Raw genomic sequence first — 21,304 nt, 5'->3', positions numbered from 1 at the left:
CCGACAGCATATGCCTTTCATCATTCTATTTTAACAGTGAGGTAAGAAAGTCCTTGGACTTTTTGTTGAGGGACTTCTCACACCAGAGAAAGGAGGCTTGGCCACAGGCCTCCGAGAAGAAATAATGAGCCCTCCTCTCTTTTATCCCCTCCCTGGAGACGTCATTCTTGTGAGCCTATCTTTGGTGGTTGAGTGTTCCGAGCTTGTAAGGAAGGACGTGTATGAGAAGTTGGTATCCCTTGGCTTGTTTGGAGGAAACAAGAAAGGCATCGAGTGAAGTGTAAAGGGAAAAGCGTTTGGAGGTCTGCCTTTTGTCATTAGCCTATATCTCAGAAATAACCTAAATAGATGGAAAAGGAAGATCCTTAACTTTCTAACATTTGTCTCAGTACTGCAAGAAACTGGAGCCGTCAGCCCTCAGGGGAGTCTAGAGTTTGAGGTAAGGAGAAACCTGTGTTTGGAGGACACCTGGAACCAATGACTTTCTGTCTACCTATAAGCCAAGGCAAACCCATTGTCATCAAGTACATTCTGACTCACAGTGACTCTATGTTGTTGTTAAGTGCCACTGAGTCAGTTCTAACTCATAGCGACCCTGTATGGGGTTTCTGAGGAGCAGCTGGTAGGTTTGAACTGCTGACCTTGTGGTTAGCAGTCCAGTGCTTATCCACAGCACCACCCCACAGGACTCCTAGTGACCCTATAGCAATAGACAAAGAAAAAGTGTCACAGCCTCAGTGGACAGATGTGGACAGGCACAGCCTCTAAGAGTGGAAGCTGGCATTGATTTATAAACCTTTCTTGATTCAGCTGATTAAATCCACTTTGGTATCTCCTCCAGAGCTGCTGCTTTTTCTCCTGAACTGTCCCTGGTCCAGAGTTGGAGATGTATCTCCTATAACTAAGCAGCTCTAGGGGAACTGCAGCCAGTTACCTACCTGGTGCCCAAGGCCTGTTGGTCTGATTTTTCTGGATGAGTGGGACAGTGTGTGAGGAAGTAGAGACCTGGCGTCTATTCTTGGCTTACATCTGTTGCTATGATCTTGGTCAAGAGAGGGGGCAGCTCTTGTCTTGGTGCCCTCTTTCTGGGTCTCCATGAGAGCCTCCCAGCCAGTAAGGTTTGTTCTTTGAACATAATTCTTGGCCTTCTTGCACATGCAGGTTAGTTGGTATCTGACATTTAGAAGCTTGGAACTGGAAGGGCCCTTAAAATCCAACTTCCTCATGTAAGAGAAAGACCTGATATTTAGAGATATGGCTCTGTAGGATAAACACAAGACTGCTAACCACAAAGCCGGCAGTTCAAACCCACCAGCTGCTCTTCGGAAACCCTATGCAGGGCACAATGAGTCGGAACCAACTCAACATCATTTAACAACAACAAATGACTTGTCCAAGGTCACACAGTTGGTTAACAGTCATAGGTCTCCTTCATCCAGAATGAACTGAACACCCGCTCTGTGCCAGGACCTGGGCTGCAGGGTATAACAACTCTTCCCATATATCCCACAGGGAGAGCACTACCGGGGTTCAATAAACAGTTTCTGACAGCCAGGTGAACACAAAAAAACTGAAACCCAGGATACAGAGGAACATGGACACCAGAGGAGAGAGGTCTGTTTGGTCATGTCACTTCTCTGGGCACAGTCTCTTTGTGTACACAATGTGTTGACATCCATGAGCTCTCAAGTCTGTTTTCAGGTATTAGTTTGCTCCAAGGTTGAGTTCTCCTCATTCCAACATCACAGCCAACCATTCTCATAGGATACAAACCAGTACTAATATTATTTGAAGCTGAGGCAAGCTTGGAAGGTATGTTTAACAGAAAGGGCACCCTCATAGCATTCCTCCAAAAGCCAATGGAAATGACTTTTCAATAATTTCTTGTTTGAAATAATCCATGTTGCAGTGATCCTTTTTGGCTAGGGACCTTTGAGAATTCTACACATAAAATGTCCTAGTCTTTTTTTTTTTTTAACCCCAAAATAGTATCTGAAAACTACAGGCTAAACCAGTAAAATACATACAAGATGTGTCCCTTGAGATGCCACTAGCATACAGTTTTACTGGTCAAAGGCAAGCATTAAAATATCACCTGAATATTTAATTTGCTTATTCAAACTCTTGATGGGTCTCTACTTTGTGGCTTGGGCAGCCTCCAAGCCTGCCTGTCTAGTAACTAAAGCAATTTATATTTTAAATCAGACCCTTCTCCCCCTACTGTGTGTCTTTGGTTGAAGAATCTTGATGGGAGGTGCAGAAAGGCTGCTGAGTTATGTCAGCAAAGGAATGGAGTGGAAAACTTCATGGGGAGAGACCTGATATTGACCAGGGCTGGCGCTTTAGCTATGGTAAGAAAGAGGAAGTGAAACCTTGCCCTCCCTGAGGTCCAGGGGAATGATATTCATCTCCTACATTTGTAAACATGAGCTGAAGCTGTGGTTTATAAACTTGTCTGAGCATTAGTACCACTGGGATATTTTTAAGACAAAGATTCTCAAAGTCACTGAATAAGACCCTCAGGAATCTATGTTTTTAATAACTCCCTCAGATGGACTCCAAGATCAGCTGGGTTTGAAAACTACCTATTTACCCACTGTTGTTGTTAAGTGCCATTGAGTCAGTTCTGAGGAGTGCCATTGTTAAGTGCCATTGAGGAGCAACTGGTGGGTTTGAACCAACAACCATGTGGTTAGCAATCCAGTGCTTATCCTATAGTGCCATACCAGGATTTGTTGTATAAGTATGAGTCGGTACCAACTCATAGCGACCTTATGTACGGCAGAACAAAACACTGCCCGATCCTGGGCCAACTCACTATCGTTGCCATGCTTGAGCCCATTGATGCTGCCACTTGGCCAATCCATCTCACTGGGGGACTTCCTCTTTATCTCTGACCCTTCACCCTACCAAACATGATATCCTTCTCCAGTAACTGGTCCCTCCTGACAATATGTCCAAAGTATGAGAGACGAAGTTTGGCCATCCTGGCCTCCAAGGAACACTGACTGCACTTCTTCCAACATATATCTGTTGGTTCTTTTGGCAGCCCATGGCACTTTCAATATTCTCCTTCAACACCATAATTCAAAGCATTAATTCTTCTACGGTCTTCCTTATTCACTGTCCAGCTTTCACATGTGTATGTGGACTTGTTGCTGTTAGGTGCCATCGAGTCGGTACCAACCCATAGCGACCTTATGCACAGCAGAACGAAACACTGCCTGATTCTGGGCCAACCTCACTACTGTTGCCATGTTTGAGTCCATTGATGCTGCCACTTGGCTAATCCATCTTGTTGGGGGGTCTTCCTCTTTTTCTCTGACCCTCCACCTAGGCACCCAATAAATGCTTCCTATTTTCTTTCATCCTTGGATAAGGCCACTCCACTAGAAAGAGGCACAGACAGAATTTAAATCCTGTCCCAGAATCCTAACACCTTCTGAATTCTTTACTTTGTAACAGAAGAGCTATAGTATACACCCAAAGCTGTAGTACTACACACCTCTCCCTATGTACTCTTCTTTCCCGTTTCTCTGCCTAGAATGTTCCTGGGCTAAGAGTGAGCTCCAAATTCTAAGCTATGGTCCCTGTCTCCAACTAGCTCTTGGATGTGATCTTGCAGCTGTTTCAGGCTGAGCCCTAGTCCCTAGCTCTGTAGCATGGAGACAATAGGCTCTGAATCTGTGGAAAGAAGCTACAGGTCTTGTCTCAGGAGGGAGCTACTATGGCAGCAGTGGAAACACCTTGGGAAAAGCTGTTGGCTAAGTACACCACATTATTATCTTCTTGACAGCTCCCCTTGGGGCTTATTAGACTCCAGACATGGTGGATGCTGCTCTGTCTAGACCCAAATAAAGCTGTTTCCTTCCAGGTTCCTTAGCACTCATAAAGAGGTGAAAAGTACATGTGGTACAGTTTTAGTGCCATTTTTCAGTATCCAAATCCCTGTTTGGATTGCCCACAAACCAGGGACTGAGAGCTGGTTATCCAGACTAAGAGCTCTTTGTCTTTCTTGTTCATCAGGAACATGGCAGTGGTGCCCCTAATCCTCTGGAAACTCCCAGAAGCCAGGACTGTGACTCCTCGTTTCTCTAGTGGAACCATTCCATCCAGACTCAACAGTGCGGGGTCTCCCATGAAGTTTTTCTGTCTAGTAGTATCCGGGGAAATAGTTCAAAAAGTTGAAAATTTCAATAGGAGTTTCCTGGGATAGTCATTTACTAGTGCGTGATCAAGTAATATAGGAGTCAGAGGGAAACCAAGAGGCTGACTTCCACAGACATGCTCCCTTGTTCTACGCCTGTTCCTTGTATGCTGTTTCCTTGAGACACCTAAAGGCAAAGAATCTCTTAGAGATTTGCAGAGCAAGGGAAGGCAGCAGATTTAGAACCAACCACAATGCCTTTGGGAGTACTGGTGTGATACTGTGGGTTAATGTGCTGAAGTCCAGCAAAGTCAGTTTGAACCTCAAGTTTGGTGGTTCAAGCTCACCAGCTGCTCCTCGGAAACCCTAAAGAGAGTCACTGTGGGTCAGAACCGAGTTGACGGCAATGACAAGAAGCAATATCTTCACTACTTGTGCCCAACAGTTCTTTCTCTACCACAATGGCACTGGGTGAACTTTATCCCAAAGCTTAATTGTTCAACAAGGAACACCTTATTAAGCAAAGTGAGTGGCTCTGGGATTACTTTCAGAGGAGGACACAGAGGAATAACAACGATTATTAACTCTGTTGCTAAGGTTTGACGTTCATCTAGAAAAAGTTGTGTCCTGTTTGTGCATGATTGTTCTTTATTGTTAGTAGGGAAAGAGCTTAAGTGGCATTTGTTGTTGTTGTTAAGTGCTGCCAAGTCAACTCCAACCCATAGCGTCCCTGTGTAGCGTTTCCAAGGAGCAGCTGGTGAGCTTGAACCACCAACCTTGCAGTTCAAATGACTTTACAGTCTGACACATTAACTAACAGCACCACACCAGGACATAAGTGGCATGGGGAGACTTAATGTCCTGCAAGTCCTGAAAGGGTCAAGGAAAGAAATGACAGAAAAATTCCCTTTTAGGTGATTTAAAAATAGGTGAAATTTTTCTCTCTCTAAAATGGTTGTGAGACAGAAGCATGAACTGGATGACCTTGCAAAGGTCTTTCTAATTAAGGATTTTAGAAAACCAATGCCAATTCCCAGGATGTACTGTTGGAATACAGTTGTGCCTTTGTAGGATAAACATTAGACTGCTAAACTGCAAGGTTGACAGTTAAAACCCAGCTACTCCACCCTATACAGCATTGCTATGAGTTGGAACAACTTGATGCCACTGAACTATAGGAACAACAACGTTGTTGTATGTGGAAGTAATTGAAGGAGTGCTGAGTCTGGCTCCAGTTGTTTGCCATCCACCCCCAAGCCACTAGGGGTCTCTGCTGATCCACCAGCGCAGATCATACTCGCCAAAGCCTCCATCAAGCTTTTCAGAAGGAGGGCAGATTTGGCAGCTAACTTGCTTGGGCTTTGGGTGGGTGGGGGTTGTTCTGAGTGGCTCACTTCCACTGGGAAGCTTGTTCTGACCCACCCAAGGTCTGGTCATGGCCCATCCCCCTGACTCCTTTAATGTTTCCTGTCTGCCTTGGGCACTGGCTACACAGCAGATCTTTCTTACTTATGTGTCTTCTTTCTCTAGCTTGATTGTAGGGTTTTTGAGGAAAGGTGGGGGTCTTTCTTTGGTTTTTAGTGCATGGTATGTGCTCAGTCAATATGTGATCTGACGACCAGGAGGCTTGACCTGGGATTGTGTGTATGTGCATGTGTGCCTGCTGGGGAGGTTGCACCTGTCCCCAGGCGCCATTCCTGGCAGCTTCCCTCTATTCTGGCAGAGCTCCTGTCTTATGGCAGGAAAAGCTGGGTTCCCAAAGTTAGGAAAACTAAGCACATGTAAACAAGTCACCTAATCCCGTCCTGTCCTTGCTCTACTCCTATGGGGGCCTTTAGTCTCAAGGGAAAGTAGTTCTGGCCTGTGGGAACAAGTTGCAGCTGCTGCTCTTAAGGAACATAGCTTTTTGAAAGAAAAGAATTGCTAAGGTTTCAGTAGCCTGGCAGGAACAACAACCTTCTTAGTCTCCTGACCCCTGGGCTGGAGAGCTGGGGGCTAAGGACTGGCAGAGGGAAAGCTTTGATACCTATAGCAGGAGCCACACATCATGACATGGTTCCCTGAACTCACCTCCCAGCCACTTTGGTTTGATGGCATCCCCTTTCCATGCAAATGGTAATTATTGTTAAGTGACCTTGAGTAGGTTCCGATTCATAGTGACCCTGAATAGCGTTTCTGAGGAGCAGCTGGTGGGTTTGAACTATCAATGTTGTGGTTATCAGTATAGAGCTTACTGTACAGCGCCACACCAGGACTCCATCCTTCAAGGTAGTAGGCCACCTCTCCCTAACCCACCCTGCTTTGAAACTCAGTAGCCAAACCCTTAGGATGCTTGGCTGCTGGGAAGAACCTCTAGGGGCTTGGCTAAAGTGACTGACCCCCATCATTTGAACCCCTTCCAATCCAGAAAGTGCAAAACTCCTGGTGATCTTGTATAGGTTTCTGAGGCTGCAATCTTTATGGGAGAAGAAAGCTTCATCTTTCTCCCGAGGAAACACTGGTAATTTTGAGTAGCTGACCTTGAGGCTAGCAGCCCGACTCGTAACCACTACTTTCCTTTGCCAGATAGGGATGTTTAACTTGTCTTTTTCTGATCCTGGTATGGAATAGCCCAGCTGGTGTGCTATGCCCAGAACCTCAGAATTGTGTTCACTTTGTACCTCTCATCTCCTTACTTTCATTTTATTAGCAAATCCAAATTCTTCCTTCCCAATACCTGGTTCCTTCTTCTCTAGTCCCTACATTCCTGAATTACAAGGTCAGTTCCTTCCCCATGACCTGAGTTCAGGATCACTGGTATTCATTCTTTCTCTGTGTCGTACACAGAAAGTGTCCAGATGTAGTAAAAAGAAAATAGGCTGTGAAGTAACTATCCCAAACTCTACCACTTGTGTGTGATCTTCAGTCAGGGTCTTAATTTTTGAGTTTCTTTCTTTGGGTATAAAATGGAGAAAATAATATGTATCTTGCAGCCTTGTGAAGAGTAAATAAGATTGTTAAGACACCAAGTCCAATGTTTGAGACATAAACTCACCAAAACCCACTGCCACTGAGTTAATTCTGACTTACAGTGACAGTATAGGACAGAGTGGAACTGCTACTTAACGTTTCCAAAACTATAAATCTGTGAGCAGACAGTCTCATCTGTCTCCTGAAGAGCAGTGGGTAACTTTGAACCAAAACCCTTGTGATTAATGCTTAATCCACTGCACCACCAGGATTCCTAGTTTGAAACATAGGGAAGCTCAGTAAATGTTGACTTTCTCCCTTTTCTTTCAGTTCTTCTTTGAGTAATACAAAATGTGGCCATTCTATTAATTTATCTCCAATTTGTCTCCAGCCGTTACTTCATTATGTTCCCCACTATAAAAATATTTACCAGTTAATTACCAAACACCTCAGATCCCATGTGGCTATAAGATACTCCATCATTACATTTTGCGGCCAGAGACTGTGCCACATCCATTTATATATTTTTGGAACTCAGCTGTGCTCAATGCATGCTTGGGTAGATGCATGACTCATGAACAAATTCTCTACCCTCTACCACATCTCCTTCCTTCCAGTGATTTGAAACATCCCAGAGGGTTCAGAAAAGCTGTCTGTGTTCCTTGCCTTCTCTGTATACTAGGAACACACACCCTTAATGTTGCCAAATAGACTACTTGCTGTTAAGTGCCATCATTTTGGTTCTGACTCAAAGCACCCTGTATAGGGTTTCTGAGGCTGATGGGTTGAACTACCGACCTTGAGGTTCAAACCAACCTGTGGACCCGCACATTATCCTGCAGTGCCACACCAAGGCTTCAAATAGGCTACTAGCTTCCCCCAAACTTGCCTGAAATACCCTCTCCTCCAATAAGTTCTCCCATGGCCAATGAATCTACAACTTCTCAAATCATAATAGGCAAACTCCTGCTGGCCTACTCAAGTCCATGCTGAGGTTTGTTCATCCTGTCTCTGGGCAGGAACAGAGCCTGACTATAAGGTCCTGTACACCAGGTCTGGGGCCTGGGCATTCTCTTAGGGAAGAACAAAGATGTACCAGACCCTCTTCCTGTAGTTGTTGTAGTTCTTCTCCCTGTCTTAGCATCTCCATGTGTGTCTTACAGCTTCCTTCCACTGAGATTGGGAGCTCCACCTGGACATTTTACTTATGCTCTCACAGAACCTAGCACAGTGCTATACAATTTGTTGTTGTTGTTATGTGCTGTGGAGTCAGTTCCGACTCATAGCGAACCTGTACAGGGCTTCTGAGGCTGTAAATCTTTATGGGAGCAGAAAGCCTCAGCTTTCTCCCCCAAGAACAGCTTGTGGTTTCGAACTGCTGACCCTGAAGTTAGCGGTCCGATTTGTAACTACTATGCTATGTGCCCCAAAATGCTTGACAATGGAATGAGAGCCACAGCTCAGTTGCATTTACTGTGAATTGGAGTTGAGGCTTAAATCTCCATGGAGAAAGAGGGATTAATTTCAGGGAAAATTAATAGGTGAGACAGGCAGGAGTCATTCCCCTCTGGGGGAATGGCTTAATGCATGTTCTACAGTTAAAGACAAGAAACTCTAGAGTGGGGTCTAGAATAAAGACACTGCCCTTGTAAGAAGACTGGGCCAGAAAGGTTAGGAACCCTGGGTGCTATTGGACGTAGGCAGTACCAGATGGCTTCCTGAGCAGGTGGAAAGAATCAGGATTGGCCCAAGTCCTTGGGAACTCTATTTTAGTTCTCCTGCCTGGTAGAGGTTGTCTCCCCACTCTCCAGCTCCATCTACTCTCATAGAAACTCACATACAGAAATGGAAGGCTGAGCAGGGAATATGCCCAGACTCCATAGTGCTGGATACAGCATGGTAGGTATCTGGGGGTAGCAATTAGAAAAACAAAAAATGTCTCCCACTTTGCAACACAAGGCTGAATGATTAAAACATTGGGAAAAACATGAGCCAGCAGTGTGCAACAAAGCTGACAGGCGACTGGAATGTTGATCCAGAAGATCAAGTTCCAGAGGAGAGACACCCCTCCCTGGGCCAGTCTGGAGCTCAGTGCGGCTATTTCAGGCTGGGGGGATTAAGGTTGAACCATGGCGAATGCGTATGCATACACACACACACACACACACACACACACACACATCTCTCACACAGGCACCCATGCCTTGACCCAAGGCCTGTCTCCTACACTGAGAAGTCTCTGGTGCTCACTCCTTGGCAACCCCAGGGGACACACACTCTCACAGTCTCTCCTTCCTGGAAGAGTTCATGCTGGACCCCACCCCTTCTTCAGTGAGACAGTGACAGGAGTCTGGCCTGGGAATGAGGGTGAAGACAGCGTATGGTGCATCTTGCTCACCTCCTTTTCCTCCACATACCCCAGACTGTCCACTTGCCCTTACACCCATCTTGCCATCCCACCTTTTTCATCAACTCACTATTGCTGCTGCTTTCCCACCTCCCCCTTTCTCTGCCTTAGTCTTTCTTCAGCTTCACCTCCCTTTCCTGAGGTCTGCATCTCTTCCTGACTCTTTCTCTTTGTTTCTCTTCTTCTCCAGTTGTTAAGCCTGTCTCCCCCTTCTTCTTGAATGTTGACCCTTTATCTTTCTCCCTATTTCTCCTGTCCTCCTTTGGTTTCCTCTTGCTACCACTGTTCTGTCTCTTTACATCTTTCTCACTACATTGCTTTTATCAATAAATGTTTACTGACCTATTATGCACAAGACCTAGTGGTAAGCCACCTTGCGTTTGGGATATAATAATACATAAAATACCATTTCAATTAAACTAAGGCAGCATTTTATATATTATTAGCTAAAAGAAGAAATTGAAATGTATGTAAACTAATGTAAAGCAATATGTGAAATTTAACATGTAAATAAATGGCTCAAAGTGTTCCAGCAGTTAGTATAGAGAAAGGACACTCCGTTATGGATGGGAAGCTGGGGAGTCCCCCAGGAAGAGAAGCATTGTTACTGCACTTAGAGAAGAGGCTACACTTGGTCTTGTAGAGATGCCGAGGTGATACACCACAAGCAGTCAGATTTTCTGAGGCAGCTGGGCCAGATCTAGGAGGGCCTTGAATGTCAGGTGAAAAAAAAACAAAGAAAACTCTGGGGACTAATCCGGGTTTTTGAGTAGGTGAAGAGCATGAACAGAATTTATGGAAGATAAATTCAGTACCAGAGGTTTAATAGGAATGTGTGTGCACACATGTGTGTTTGTACATGCATGCATGCATGCGTGTGTGTGTATGTAGGAGGGCTGAGGGGTTGACGGAGAAGACAGGTGTGTAAGAGTAAGTTGGAAATCTATTACAGCAGCTTGTGTGTCATTTCCTTATTTACTCACTGATGCCTAAAGTAGGTGGTGGCAGTCAGAGAAAATGAAGAGGGAAGTTTGAGAACTACCAAGTAGGAATAACTTGGCAAGTCTTTTCCTCCCTTTCTTGATGTCTTTGTATTTGCTTGATTGTCTGGGCTCCTCTTTAGAAGCACATCAGAGGTCTTTTTGCAGTGTCAGCTTCACACTTGGCAGAGACTGGTTCTATACAATGATAGGAATCAAAGGCTGTTCTCTTTCCTCACAGCAAAGAGACCCTGAGTACTGGGCTTCCCCAGGAGTACTGAGTTTTGCAGATGGCATCGCTGAGCCCTTGACCACCCAGAGTCCATTCTTTCCTTTTCTACAAACCCTTCATCTCCAGTGACCCTGTTTCATCTACCCAACTTGTCAGTTTTGTACCCCCAGCCCTCTGGGGCCACTAGGGCTACTAACTGTTCTCCCTCTTTTGCTTTCCCCACCACCCAGGCACACCCCCAACTCTAAAGCTCAAGGTAAAGTTGGATAGCCCAGGAGGGGAAATACAGTGCCTCTCCAAGGACCTGATTATTTCCAAAGACTTGTGCTAATTTTCTGATATGATCCTCACATCTCTGTGAGGCACTAAATCCTCATTACTTTTCCTGACCGATGCATTCTAATTAGATCAACACTTAAAAAAAATGCACAATAGCCACAGGATGGCTTTCCATCTCATTAACTCCTCACTTATTATTTTCATGAAAATTACTGATAAAAATGTGCATCTCCATTTGGTGAGGCCTCACAGCCTCCTCCGCGCCTATCTTGCATCTCTCCCATCACTGGGACTGCGCTTCGTTGCCATGGAAACCCACAATAATAGAAACTAATAAATTACAAACGAGATGCTCGTTGAGCAATTATTGTCCTCTTTTATGCAAGTTTCTTGCTAATTTTGATCATAAGGGAAAGTACAATAAAACTCTAAAGGAATGAGTCTATTTCAAGAGAATATTAGCAAGCAGAAGCCTGGGCCGATGTTTTTAGATCTGTAATAAAGTGATTTGCTGATTTCAAGCTATAGGAAGAGGAAATAAACTTCATGCCCTGTGTCTCAGGCAGTACTCCTCACACCATGTCCACTACAAGTCCACAGAGATCCCTTTGGGGTGGGGTTGGTATACTGAGTATATCTTCTGTGTTTGTTGTTATCCTGTCCCTGTCTCTATCCAACCTGAAGAGACAGATGATGTGTTCAAAAACAAACAAACAACAACAAAAATAAAACCTAAACAAACAAACCCAACCAGTTGTCACTGAGTTGACTCTGACTCATGGTGAACCTATGTACCTTAGAGTAGAACTCTGCTCCAATGGGTTTCCTATAGTTGATATTTTCAGAAGGAGATCACTAGGCCTTTTTCCCTGAGACATCTCTAGGTGGAATTGTTGTTGTTGTTAAGTGCCTTCGAGTCGGAGCCGACCCATAGCGACCCTGTACAGGGTTTCCGAGGGTGTAAATCCTTACGGGAGTAGAAAGCCTCATCTTTCTCCCGCGGAGCGGCTGGTAGTTTCGAACCACTGACCTTAAGGTTCGCAGGCCGATTCGTAACCACTACGCTACCAGAGACCTGCCAAACTCTGGCTTAGCAGCTGAATCAGTTAACTATTTGTACCCTAGAAGCTTGTTGTTGCTATGTGCCGTGGAGTCGATTCTGACTCATAGCAACCCTGTACAGGGTTTCCAAGGCTGTAAATCTTTATGAGAGCAGAAAAGCTGGTAGTTTTGAACTGCTGGCCCTGAGGTTAGCAGCCCGCTTCATAACCACTACAGTACCAGAGCTCCTTACCCTGGGAGCTAGAGACCTAAAAAACCTAGGGATAAAAATGGCACATCTTTGCTCAGACACACTTCTATCATCTCTTGTCATACATTCTTATAAAATTTACCCTTCTCCCAAGCCCAGTTGTCTCATGAGAAGAGGTGAAAACAATAAGTTCCTGTCAACCTCCACATCTCTGTTCTGGGTGTGAAGTAAAGGCTAGAACTCAATGGGAGGGAACAAAGTGGCAAGGCTATAGCTCATGTAGACACCAATGCCTTGGTGAAAAAGTTGCTTTCTTAGTAGGTTTGGAGAAAATATTCTGCCAAGGAGAGAACAGATGCTAGGGTAGAAAATGTAGCTACCGTTTCTTCATTTCTCAGTTCTCAGACTGAAGGTGGCAGGTGAATCTTAAAAGGGAGGTGACATGAAGTGACAATTACAGTGACCCTGAACTGTAGGGAGGCAGATGGGCCAGGGTAAGAAGAGCAACTGGTGAACAGTCAGGGGTAGTTGGCCTAGGGAAGCTGTCTTTATCTGATAGGTGGGTAGGATTCAGGGAATGGCCACGTTTCCCAAACCTAGGAGCACAGGTTGCTCAGCAGGCCATCTTGTGAATTCAGTTGGGTCAGGATGTCTGGGTCCATTCTCAGCTCTGTATCTGCCCCATTCTCTAGGAAAGCTTTCCATCTCCTAACCTTCTTTAGATATTTTGGGCCAAAAAGTCATTGTAGGAATTTTAAGAATCCCTTTGGATACTGTCCTTATCAGCTATGGCCATCTTCCAGGGATGAATGACACCTAGCATGGTCTAGTTTGGGCAAAAAGAAGGAACTGTGCACATGGACAAATAGGAGCTGATCAGAGGAGGGTACTCATGGTTAAAGGTACAGAGAGTCAAATTCCTTTTCCTAGGTCACCAGGGGACCTCTCGATATTCCTACCCACCTGGCTGAGGAGCCTGGCTTAGGAGATAGAGCCCAGCCCAATGTGTTACCTGTGAGTGTAGGTTTATGGAGGGTTGGTTAGGGGAGTAGGGCCCCCCAAGGTCATTCCTGAGCAGGTTATCACTGTGCATCTTGGTTTTGAGGCAGGTGATATAACGGTTACAAAAATCCTTGCAGAGTTCATTGACTTTCTCCAACTCCAGCAGGTGGATTCTCAGCACCTGAATTGCCTTCACCATCTGGGGAGAGGAAGTTAGAGGTGAGTCCAGCTGTTCATGTCACACATCCCTCATTACCTCAACCCCTAGGCCCAAGTACACCATGGGAGAGGAGGCCTGGCTTCTGCCCAACCTCTCTGTACCACCACTCTTTGACATTAGATACTTGCTTTCTAACATCTAACATCTTTTACATTTTGATTGTGGCTACCTGCTCTGAGCCTGCTTATTTCACAGCTGTTACTAAGGCAGTTGTAGTGCTCTGAGCACTGCACTGGCCTTAGAGACAGAAAGCCAAGTCTCCAACCCAAGGCCTGCCATTCGTTATCTGTGTGACCTTGGGTTTTTTAAGTTCTCTGTACCTTGTTTTTGAGTGCTGTCCAGTCAGTTCCGACTCAGAGTGACCCTGTGTAGTGTTTCCAAGGTACGGTTGGTGGGTTTGAACTGCCAACCTGTGGTTAGCAGTCCAGTGCTTATCCTATAGCAGGACCTTAACATCTGACAATATCCACACCAGGACCCTACACCTTAACATCTGACAAATGAATAAAAAACAGATGAAAAAAAGATAATGATGCCTTCCCTAACAACTTTACAGGTTTATTGAGATAATTGTATGAGGAAAATGTACATAATAGCATGTGTAAAGTACTAAACAAACACAAGGAAGCTTGAGATCAGTGTCTTGTAAGTACACCAAGAGGTCAGGGACTGTATATTCTAAGTACTTCATGTGACACAGGTTACCTTGTGTTGTCAATACTTGCTGACTGACTGAATAATCCAGCATGATTTATCTTGGAGTTGGGAGACTTAACTATCTTTTGTGGCCTTTTCTGTGCCCTTTGGAGTGTCATCTGTGTGCCTGTCACCTCTTCAAAGGGACATTCCTAACCCTTTTGTGTCAAGAAGCTATTTCTCAATGGAAGCTTTTCTTTTTATTATTATAAAAAGAAAACAATGCAGTGAGAGGTATGGAAAGTACGGGGATAGAAAAAACAAAAACTGCCCTTGATCCCATTCTAAAAGAATGATTTTGTTTGTTTGCTTTTGGTCTTTTTCATATACATATATTTTAACATTGTTTTAATAAGGAAGCTGATCGTAAGCTTCCTTATGTTTGTTTAGTACTTCACACATGCTATTATGTACATTTACCTCATACAATTATTTCAACAAACCTGTAAGTTTTGTTTTGTGTTTTTTTTTCTTTAGTTTATCAAGCGTATTATTTCTACATGGCAGAATTGTCTTTTCACATCTCCCTTTTAGTCGACTGTCTTCTAGAATGCAGAAATGATGTCCACTTCCTGTACTTCAGCAGTGACCTCCCTACAACTTGGTATCTGTTGAATGAGTTCCACTTATTAGCCAGTATGCTACTGCTGGGCCTTTAGATGAACTACAATTGTTCAAGTTTAGAAAAATTGTAGTGACGGCTTTCCAAGGTTCCAGATTTTATCTGTGTTTGTACATTATTTCCTTAGGATGAATCCCCAGAAGTAATGGGAGAAAAGCTATGAGCATTTTTCTGGTTTATGATGAGCATTGCCATATTGTTTTTCAAATGAAAGTTGTTCCAATGATGCTGGAGCAACTGGACATTCACAAGCAAAAAAAGAACCTCAATTTAAATCTCACACCTTATACAAAATTTAATTACAATTGGCTCAAGGGCCTAAATGTAAATACCTAAATGTAAAGCAAAAACCAAAATACTTTTAGGAAAAAATAGGAGGCAATCTTCAGAACCTAGGGCTAAATAAAGAAGTTTGGACTGGGTACCAGAAGCACAACCCATAAAAGGAAATGGGATTTCATCAAAATTAGAAATGTTTGCTGTGAGAAGGACTGCGTGAAGATGATGAAAAGGCAAACTACAAATGGGGAGAAAATATTTGCAAACCATTTATCTAACAAAGGACTTATACTTAGAATATATAAAGAACTCTCAAAAGTCAACAGTAAAATAACAAACAGCTTAATTAGAACCTGGGCAAAAGATATAATTTTTTTCATGGAAGAGGCTATACAGATGGCAGACAAGCACATGAAAAGATGTTCAATGTCATAAGTCATGAAGGAAATACAAATGAAAACTACAATGAGTTATTACTATACACCTATCAGATTTGCCAAATAACAAGTAGCAATAATGCAAAATACTAGTGAGGAAATGCAAACTGAATTGCTCAGACAGCACTAGTGGGAATGTAAAATGGAAGTCACTCTGGAAAACAATATGGCAGTTTCTTGCAAAATTAAACATGCTCACCATTGTTATTATTGTTAAGTGCCGTGGAGTCAGTTCTGACTCATCGAGACCCTGTATATGACTTCTGAGGAGCACCTGGTGGGTTTGAACCACTGACCTTGCAGTTAAGAGTCCAGTGCCACACTACAATGCCACACTAGGACTCCCTCCCCATACAACCCAAGAATTGGACTCGAGCATTTATCCAAGAGAAATAAAAACATATTTGTTGCTGCTGTTATATGCTGTCAAGTCAGTTCTGAGTCATAGTGACCCTCAATAGGTTTTCCAAGGCTTTAAATCTCGGGAGCAGAAAGCGTCATCTTTTTCCCATGGAGTTGTGGGCAGGCTCGAACTGCAGACCTTATGGTTTGCAGTCCACTGCTTATCATATGGAGCCACCGTATAAATAAAAACATATGGTCACACAAAAAACCTGCACATAAATGTTTAGAGCAGCTTTATTAGTAATAGCCTAAAACTGGAAACAGCTCAAACACCCTTTAATGGTGGGATGGTTACACAAACTATGGCACGTCCATTCAAGTATTACTTGGAATAATGCTGGGAGAAAAAAAGTCAGTCTAAAAGGATTCCATCCCGTTCTTGCAATGGCAAAACTATAGAGATGGACAGATTAGTGGTTGTTAGAAATAAGAGAGGAGAGGAGGAAGGGAAGAACTGTTCTGCATCTTTAGTGGTTGTTAGAAATAAGAGAGGAGAGGAGGAAGGGAAGAATTGTTCTTCAATATATGTGATAAAATTGCAAAGAACTAAACACACACACATGTGCATGTAAAAGTGGCAAAACCTGAATAAGGTGGGTGGGTTGTATTACTGTTAATTTCCTGGCTGGCAGATTGGGCTATGGTCTTGTAAGATGTTACCATTAGGGGAAACTGGGTGAAGTACAGGAGACCTGGTGGTGTAGCATTTAGAATGTTTGACTGCTAACTAAATGTCAATGGTTTGAACCCACCAGCCGCTCCAAAAGAGGAAGCCATGGCAATTAGTATCTGTAAAGGTTTATGAACTCAGAAACCCTACTGAGCAGTTCTGCTCTAGCCTGTATGGTCATTATGAGTCGGAAGGAACTCAACAGTAGTGGGTTTGGTTGGGGTTGGGTGGAGGGAATCAGGATCTCTTTGTATTAATGCTTACCACTGCATGTAAATCTAAACTCTTATCAAAATAAAAAGTTTAAAAAGTGGGGAGGAATTACTACCTTCTGATACCCATTTATGTTGATCCTGGAAATATATGAGAATCCCTTTTTAATCACACTCTCACCAGCTTTAGTGTTCGAGAAGTATAAAAGGGGATTGAAACAAGGAAGGGAGTTTCTGCCAAAGCATTTTGACTATGAGATGTGCGAGCTGTGTGTCTGGAAGCCAGTGCCATATCCCTTTATGAGCCTCACGAAAATTTCAGTTGTTGATGTGAAGTGCCATCGAGTCGGTTCCGGCTCATAGTGACCCTGCAAAGGGTTTCCAATGAGTGGCTGGTGAGCTTGAACTGCCAACCTTGAGGTTCAAACTGACCTTGCATTCCAGTGCATTACGCTGCAGTACCACTCCAGGGGACCCACATTGGGATTGTGGATCTCCTAATTGAAATTAGTGCTAAATTTTAGGTTTGATGGTAAGGATTATGCTCAATTAAGGCTTCTTGGATTACTTAACTAGACTGTCACTCAAAGACAAAACCTAAGAATTCAAAGTCTTCATGTAGTGTGCCAGGTCCTGTCCTGAGGGAGTGCCCCCAACAGCTCCTGCCATGGGACTGAGATTGATGGACACTGGGCTGGCCCAGGCAAAGAAGAGAAGAGTGGAATGGATTATTTGACCAAAAAATGAAATTAGGTATGTAATAAATATTTGCCCTTGCCTAAGTTTTCTAGTTGGCTTTAGTCATGAAAATCTTGTTTTATGTTTCTCAGAGACATCACTATGATCTAAGGTACTTAATAAATACTTGTTGATTGATTAATAACAACACCCAAGTATTTCTGATTCTTACTAAATCCCATTTCCCCAACACAATCACTTATGAAAGTAGGTATTTTTACTGTCTGATGTACAGTTGAAGAAATGAAGTCTAGAGATACTAAAATTGATTTGCTTAATGTCACACAGTTGCTAAGTGACAAAACTCAAATATGAAGCCAGGTTGCCTTTCACTTAGATTTGTGTTGCTTCGCCCTGTATTCATTCTCAGGATTTATGTAGATGAAGAAAGCAGTAATGTAAAGTATGAATAGTTTTGAGGGAAAGCAGTTCAGTGACAGGGAAGTACAGTGTTGCTGAGAAATCAAATCATTTTCAGAACATCACAGTTTAAACATTATACATTCTGAAACCCTCCCAAGTAATGTTGTCCCACTCAGCTGTCTCTCACTCCTGGCCTGGTCACCAGGAGTCAGAAGCCCTCGTTGGCATGGTTGTCTGCTTTCTCATGTGTAAAAGACAATGGGATGGTCAGACCCCTTCCATTTTCTGATTTTTTGAACATTGCCAGGACTTCTGTCCTCAATTCACTGACAGTGCTAGGAGGAGCCTCTGGAGATGATGTTGGCCAATTTCTAGGTGAGTGGATGGTCCAGACTCTCCAGGACACTGCTCTTCCTGAAGCTCTTCAGGTCAGAAACTTACAGCCATAGGATCTCTGCGTTCTCTCACTCTACTGAGTACAGAGCTCTTTCTTTCATTCAACCCAAATTTCTCCTGCCATAAAGTATGAATTAATTTAGTTCATCCAGCCTTCTGTTGGCACCAAGAGCTTCTACTACCTCCAATCAAAACAACATTTCTTTATGTTTTATTGTGAATTATGTGATAGTTTACATGGGAGAACATTAGCTTTATATTCATCCTATCACATATCATTTAATTACCATGATTACAATCATCTTCATGCATCATCAACCAACCGTGCAAGCTTGTCCCCTGGTCACACAGCCTCTTCTCCCTTTCTGGGTCTAACGTTCCTAGCCACTCCATCTCTCTATGTCATCATCTCTGCCTCCATCTCTGGCACCACTGCTTCTCTGGGTAGGGTCCCGCTCTACGCTCGTCTCCCAGGGACCTCCGCTCCTAGACTGCAAAGTCAATAACTCCGCTCCTTTTGCTATAAAATGTCTACCTTTATATTTCCAACCCTCGCAATCAGTCCTGTTAACAATTATTCACTATTGTATCACAAGAGACCTATCTGCATCTCCTTTCATCAGCTCCACCCAGACAGATTGGATACTACTTAGTGGAGATTCTACCTTCCTTCATGCCCTCTGGATCTAGGTTCCTTTATGAAAGCTTGTAAGCCAGTCATTTCTTGCCTTTGTAGCTCCCCATTTTGTATAGCCAATGTCCAGGTTGCCCATCCCTATCTACTCTGTGTATGGAGGGGGTGGGAATGATCCTCGCTGTAAAGATTTGTTCCCTCTTTTGAGCTACTGCATCCATAGGTGTAGGTCAAGTTCATCAAATTGTATCAGAGTACTCTTTTTATCCTCTTCTTTCTTCTTCTAGTTGAGTACTGATCATGCAGTCATTGAAGCCAGGTCAAGTGGGTATTATCTGCAAGTGTGGGTGCTCTTGTGCACACGCCCTCTCTTCTTATCAGCTGGATGCTTCACTCTCCACTCTGGTACTCTGTGGCTATGTCACTGACTCTGGGCCCAAGAGTCCCTAGGTCTTGCCACAATGCTGGCTAACCAGGTCTCTACTCAGGTTCACAGGAGTCTATTGAACGTTGTAGGGCTTAGCTCACAGGTTCATTGCTGTTTTTCCCTCACTTCCCCTTATCTGTGACGAACGTGGTCACCAATCAGAGTGTATATTCCCACTGAGTCTTAGTCTTGGAAGGGGTTTACACTGAGGGGACCTGACCACTTACCTTGATGTCTCCTGGGCAAGCAACTTCCTTGTTCTTGTAGTAATCAGTCGGACTGCCTCTATTGTTTTGTATTTTTCCTGTCGGTCTTTCTTTCAAGAAGTATCTTCTGTTCTTCTAGCTGCTCCAAGCTGGTCTGCTTGTCCTTTCCAGTGGAAATTTCCCACCTCAGAAGATTCTGGATGCGGTTCAGGCTTCCACCTATGGTATTATGTAATGCAGAGCCTCTGCAGGAAGCCTCCTTCACTGGGCACATTGCATCCCCATTTTAAGTATTCCAATCAGTTATAGGCAGAAGATGGACTTACAAGCTTTCTATGGTGATATTTCTGGCTATTCCTTTCTCTCCCCCTCAAGTATCTATTTAATAATGGTATGCCAGGGAAACCAAGATTCAAAAGACAGCCAAGCATCTTAACATTATTTTGCCCATTCCAACCATGACTCATCTCTGTATCCCAGAGCCCTGTTGTTCCAAGGTTGTGCATACATCATTATTTACCTGTCCCACTTAGCTCATGCAAACCTGCCTAATTGTTTTACCGTCTGCTTAGTTCTTACATTCCCCTCCCACTTCTTGTGTATTTCTCCCCTCCCTAGCACCCAAACTATCCTGTGTCTATTCTCTGCCCTGTGGTCCACCTTCCCCTCCCTCCTCTCACCTCACCCACCATATCCTGGTAACCAACAAAGAATCCTCCCCGCCCCCTTTAGTATTGGTTCTGTTTCTTAGTCTTTTACAGTAGTGGTCCTATGCAGTGTTTCTCCTTTTGTGACTGACTGATTTCACTCAACATAATGTCCTCAAGGTTCATCCATGTTATGCAGTGGATTGCAGCTTCCATGTTATTCTTCAAGGTTGCATAATATTCCATCGTATGTATGTACCACAGTTTGTTTAGCAATTCTTCAATTGATGGGTACTTAGACTGTCTCCATCTTTTTACTATTCTAAATAGTGCTGCTATGAACATTGGTGTGCATATATCTACTTGGTTATGGCTCATATTTCTTGTGGGTAAATACCAAGTAGAGGAATTGCTAGATCATAAGGATTTCTATCTCCAACCTTCTGAGGAAGCACCATATTGCTTTCCAGAGAGGTTGGACCATTTTGCAATCCCACGAGCAATGCAGGAGTATTGCAGTCTCTCCACATCCCTGCCAGCATTCATTGTCCTCTACTTTTTTGATCTTTGCTCTTATTGCTGGTATGAGATGATATCTCATTGTTGTTTTGATTTACATCTCTCTAATGGCTAGTTATCATGAACATGTCTTCATATGTTTGTTGGCTGCCTGGATCTCCTCCTTGATGAAGTGTCTGTTTAAGTCCTGGGCCCAGTTTTTAATTGGGTTATTTGTCTTTTTCTTGTAGAGTTGTTGTAGTTTCCTATATATTTTAGAAATGAGTCCCTTGTCTGGTGTGTCATTGCAAAAGAATTTTTTCCATTCTGTGGGTTCCTTTTTTACTCTTCTGGTGAAGTCTTTTGATACATATGTTGTTGTTGTTGTTGTTGTCAGGTGCCATCGAGTCAGAAGCGACTCATAGCGACCCCATGCACAGCAGAATGAAACAATGTCTGATCCTGGGCCAACCTCATTAACGCCGCCACACTTGATGCCATCAATGATGTCACCTGGCTGATCCATCTCGTTGGGGGTCTTCCTCTTTTTCTCTGACCCTCCACCTTACCCAGCATGACATCCTTCTCCAGCGATTGTTCTCTCCG

At 43.7% G+C, this 21,304-nt stretch overlaps 1 protein-coding gene across 3 annotated transcripts in view; it reads right to left on the bottom strand.

Moving 5' to 3' along the window:
- The window catches only part of PKNOX2 (PBX/knotted 1 homeobox 2), a 135,025-nt gene that overhangs the window by 36,088 nt on the left and 77,633 nt on the right, over nt 1–21,304 (bottom strand). For all 3 annotated transcript variants that reach the window (XM_006867659.1, XM_006867658.1, XM_006867660.1), the window contains one exon: nt 13,259–13,447. In XM_006867659.1, coding sequence (XP_006867721.1) covers nt 13,259–13,447 — 189 coding nt within the window. The remainder of the gene's footprint in view (nt 1–13,258; nt 13,448–21,304) is intronic.

The sequence above is a fragment of the Chrysochloris asiatica genome, unplaced genomic scaffold, assembly GCF_000296735.1.
Source record: "Chrysochloris asiatica unplaced genomic scaffold, ChrAsi1.0 scaffold00107, whole genome shotgun sequence".
NCBI lineage: Eukaryota > Metazoa > Chordata > Mammalia > Afrosoricida > Chrysochloridae > Chrysochloris > Chrysochloris asiatica.
This window is presented reverse-complemented; position numbering and strand designations above follow the sequence as displayed.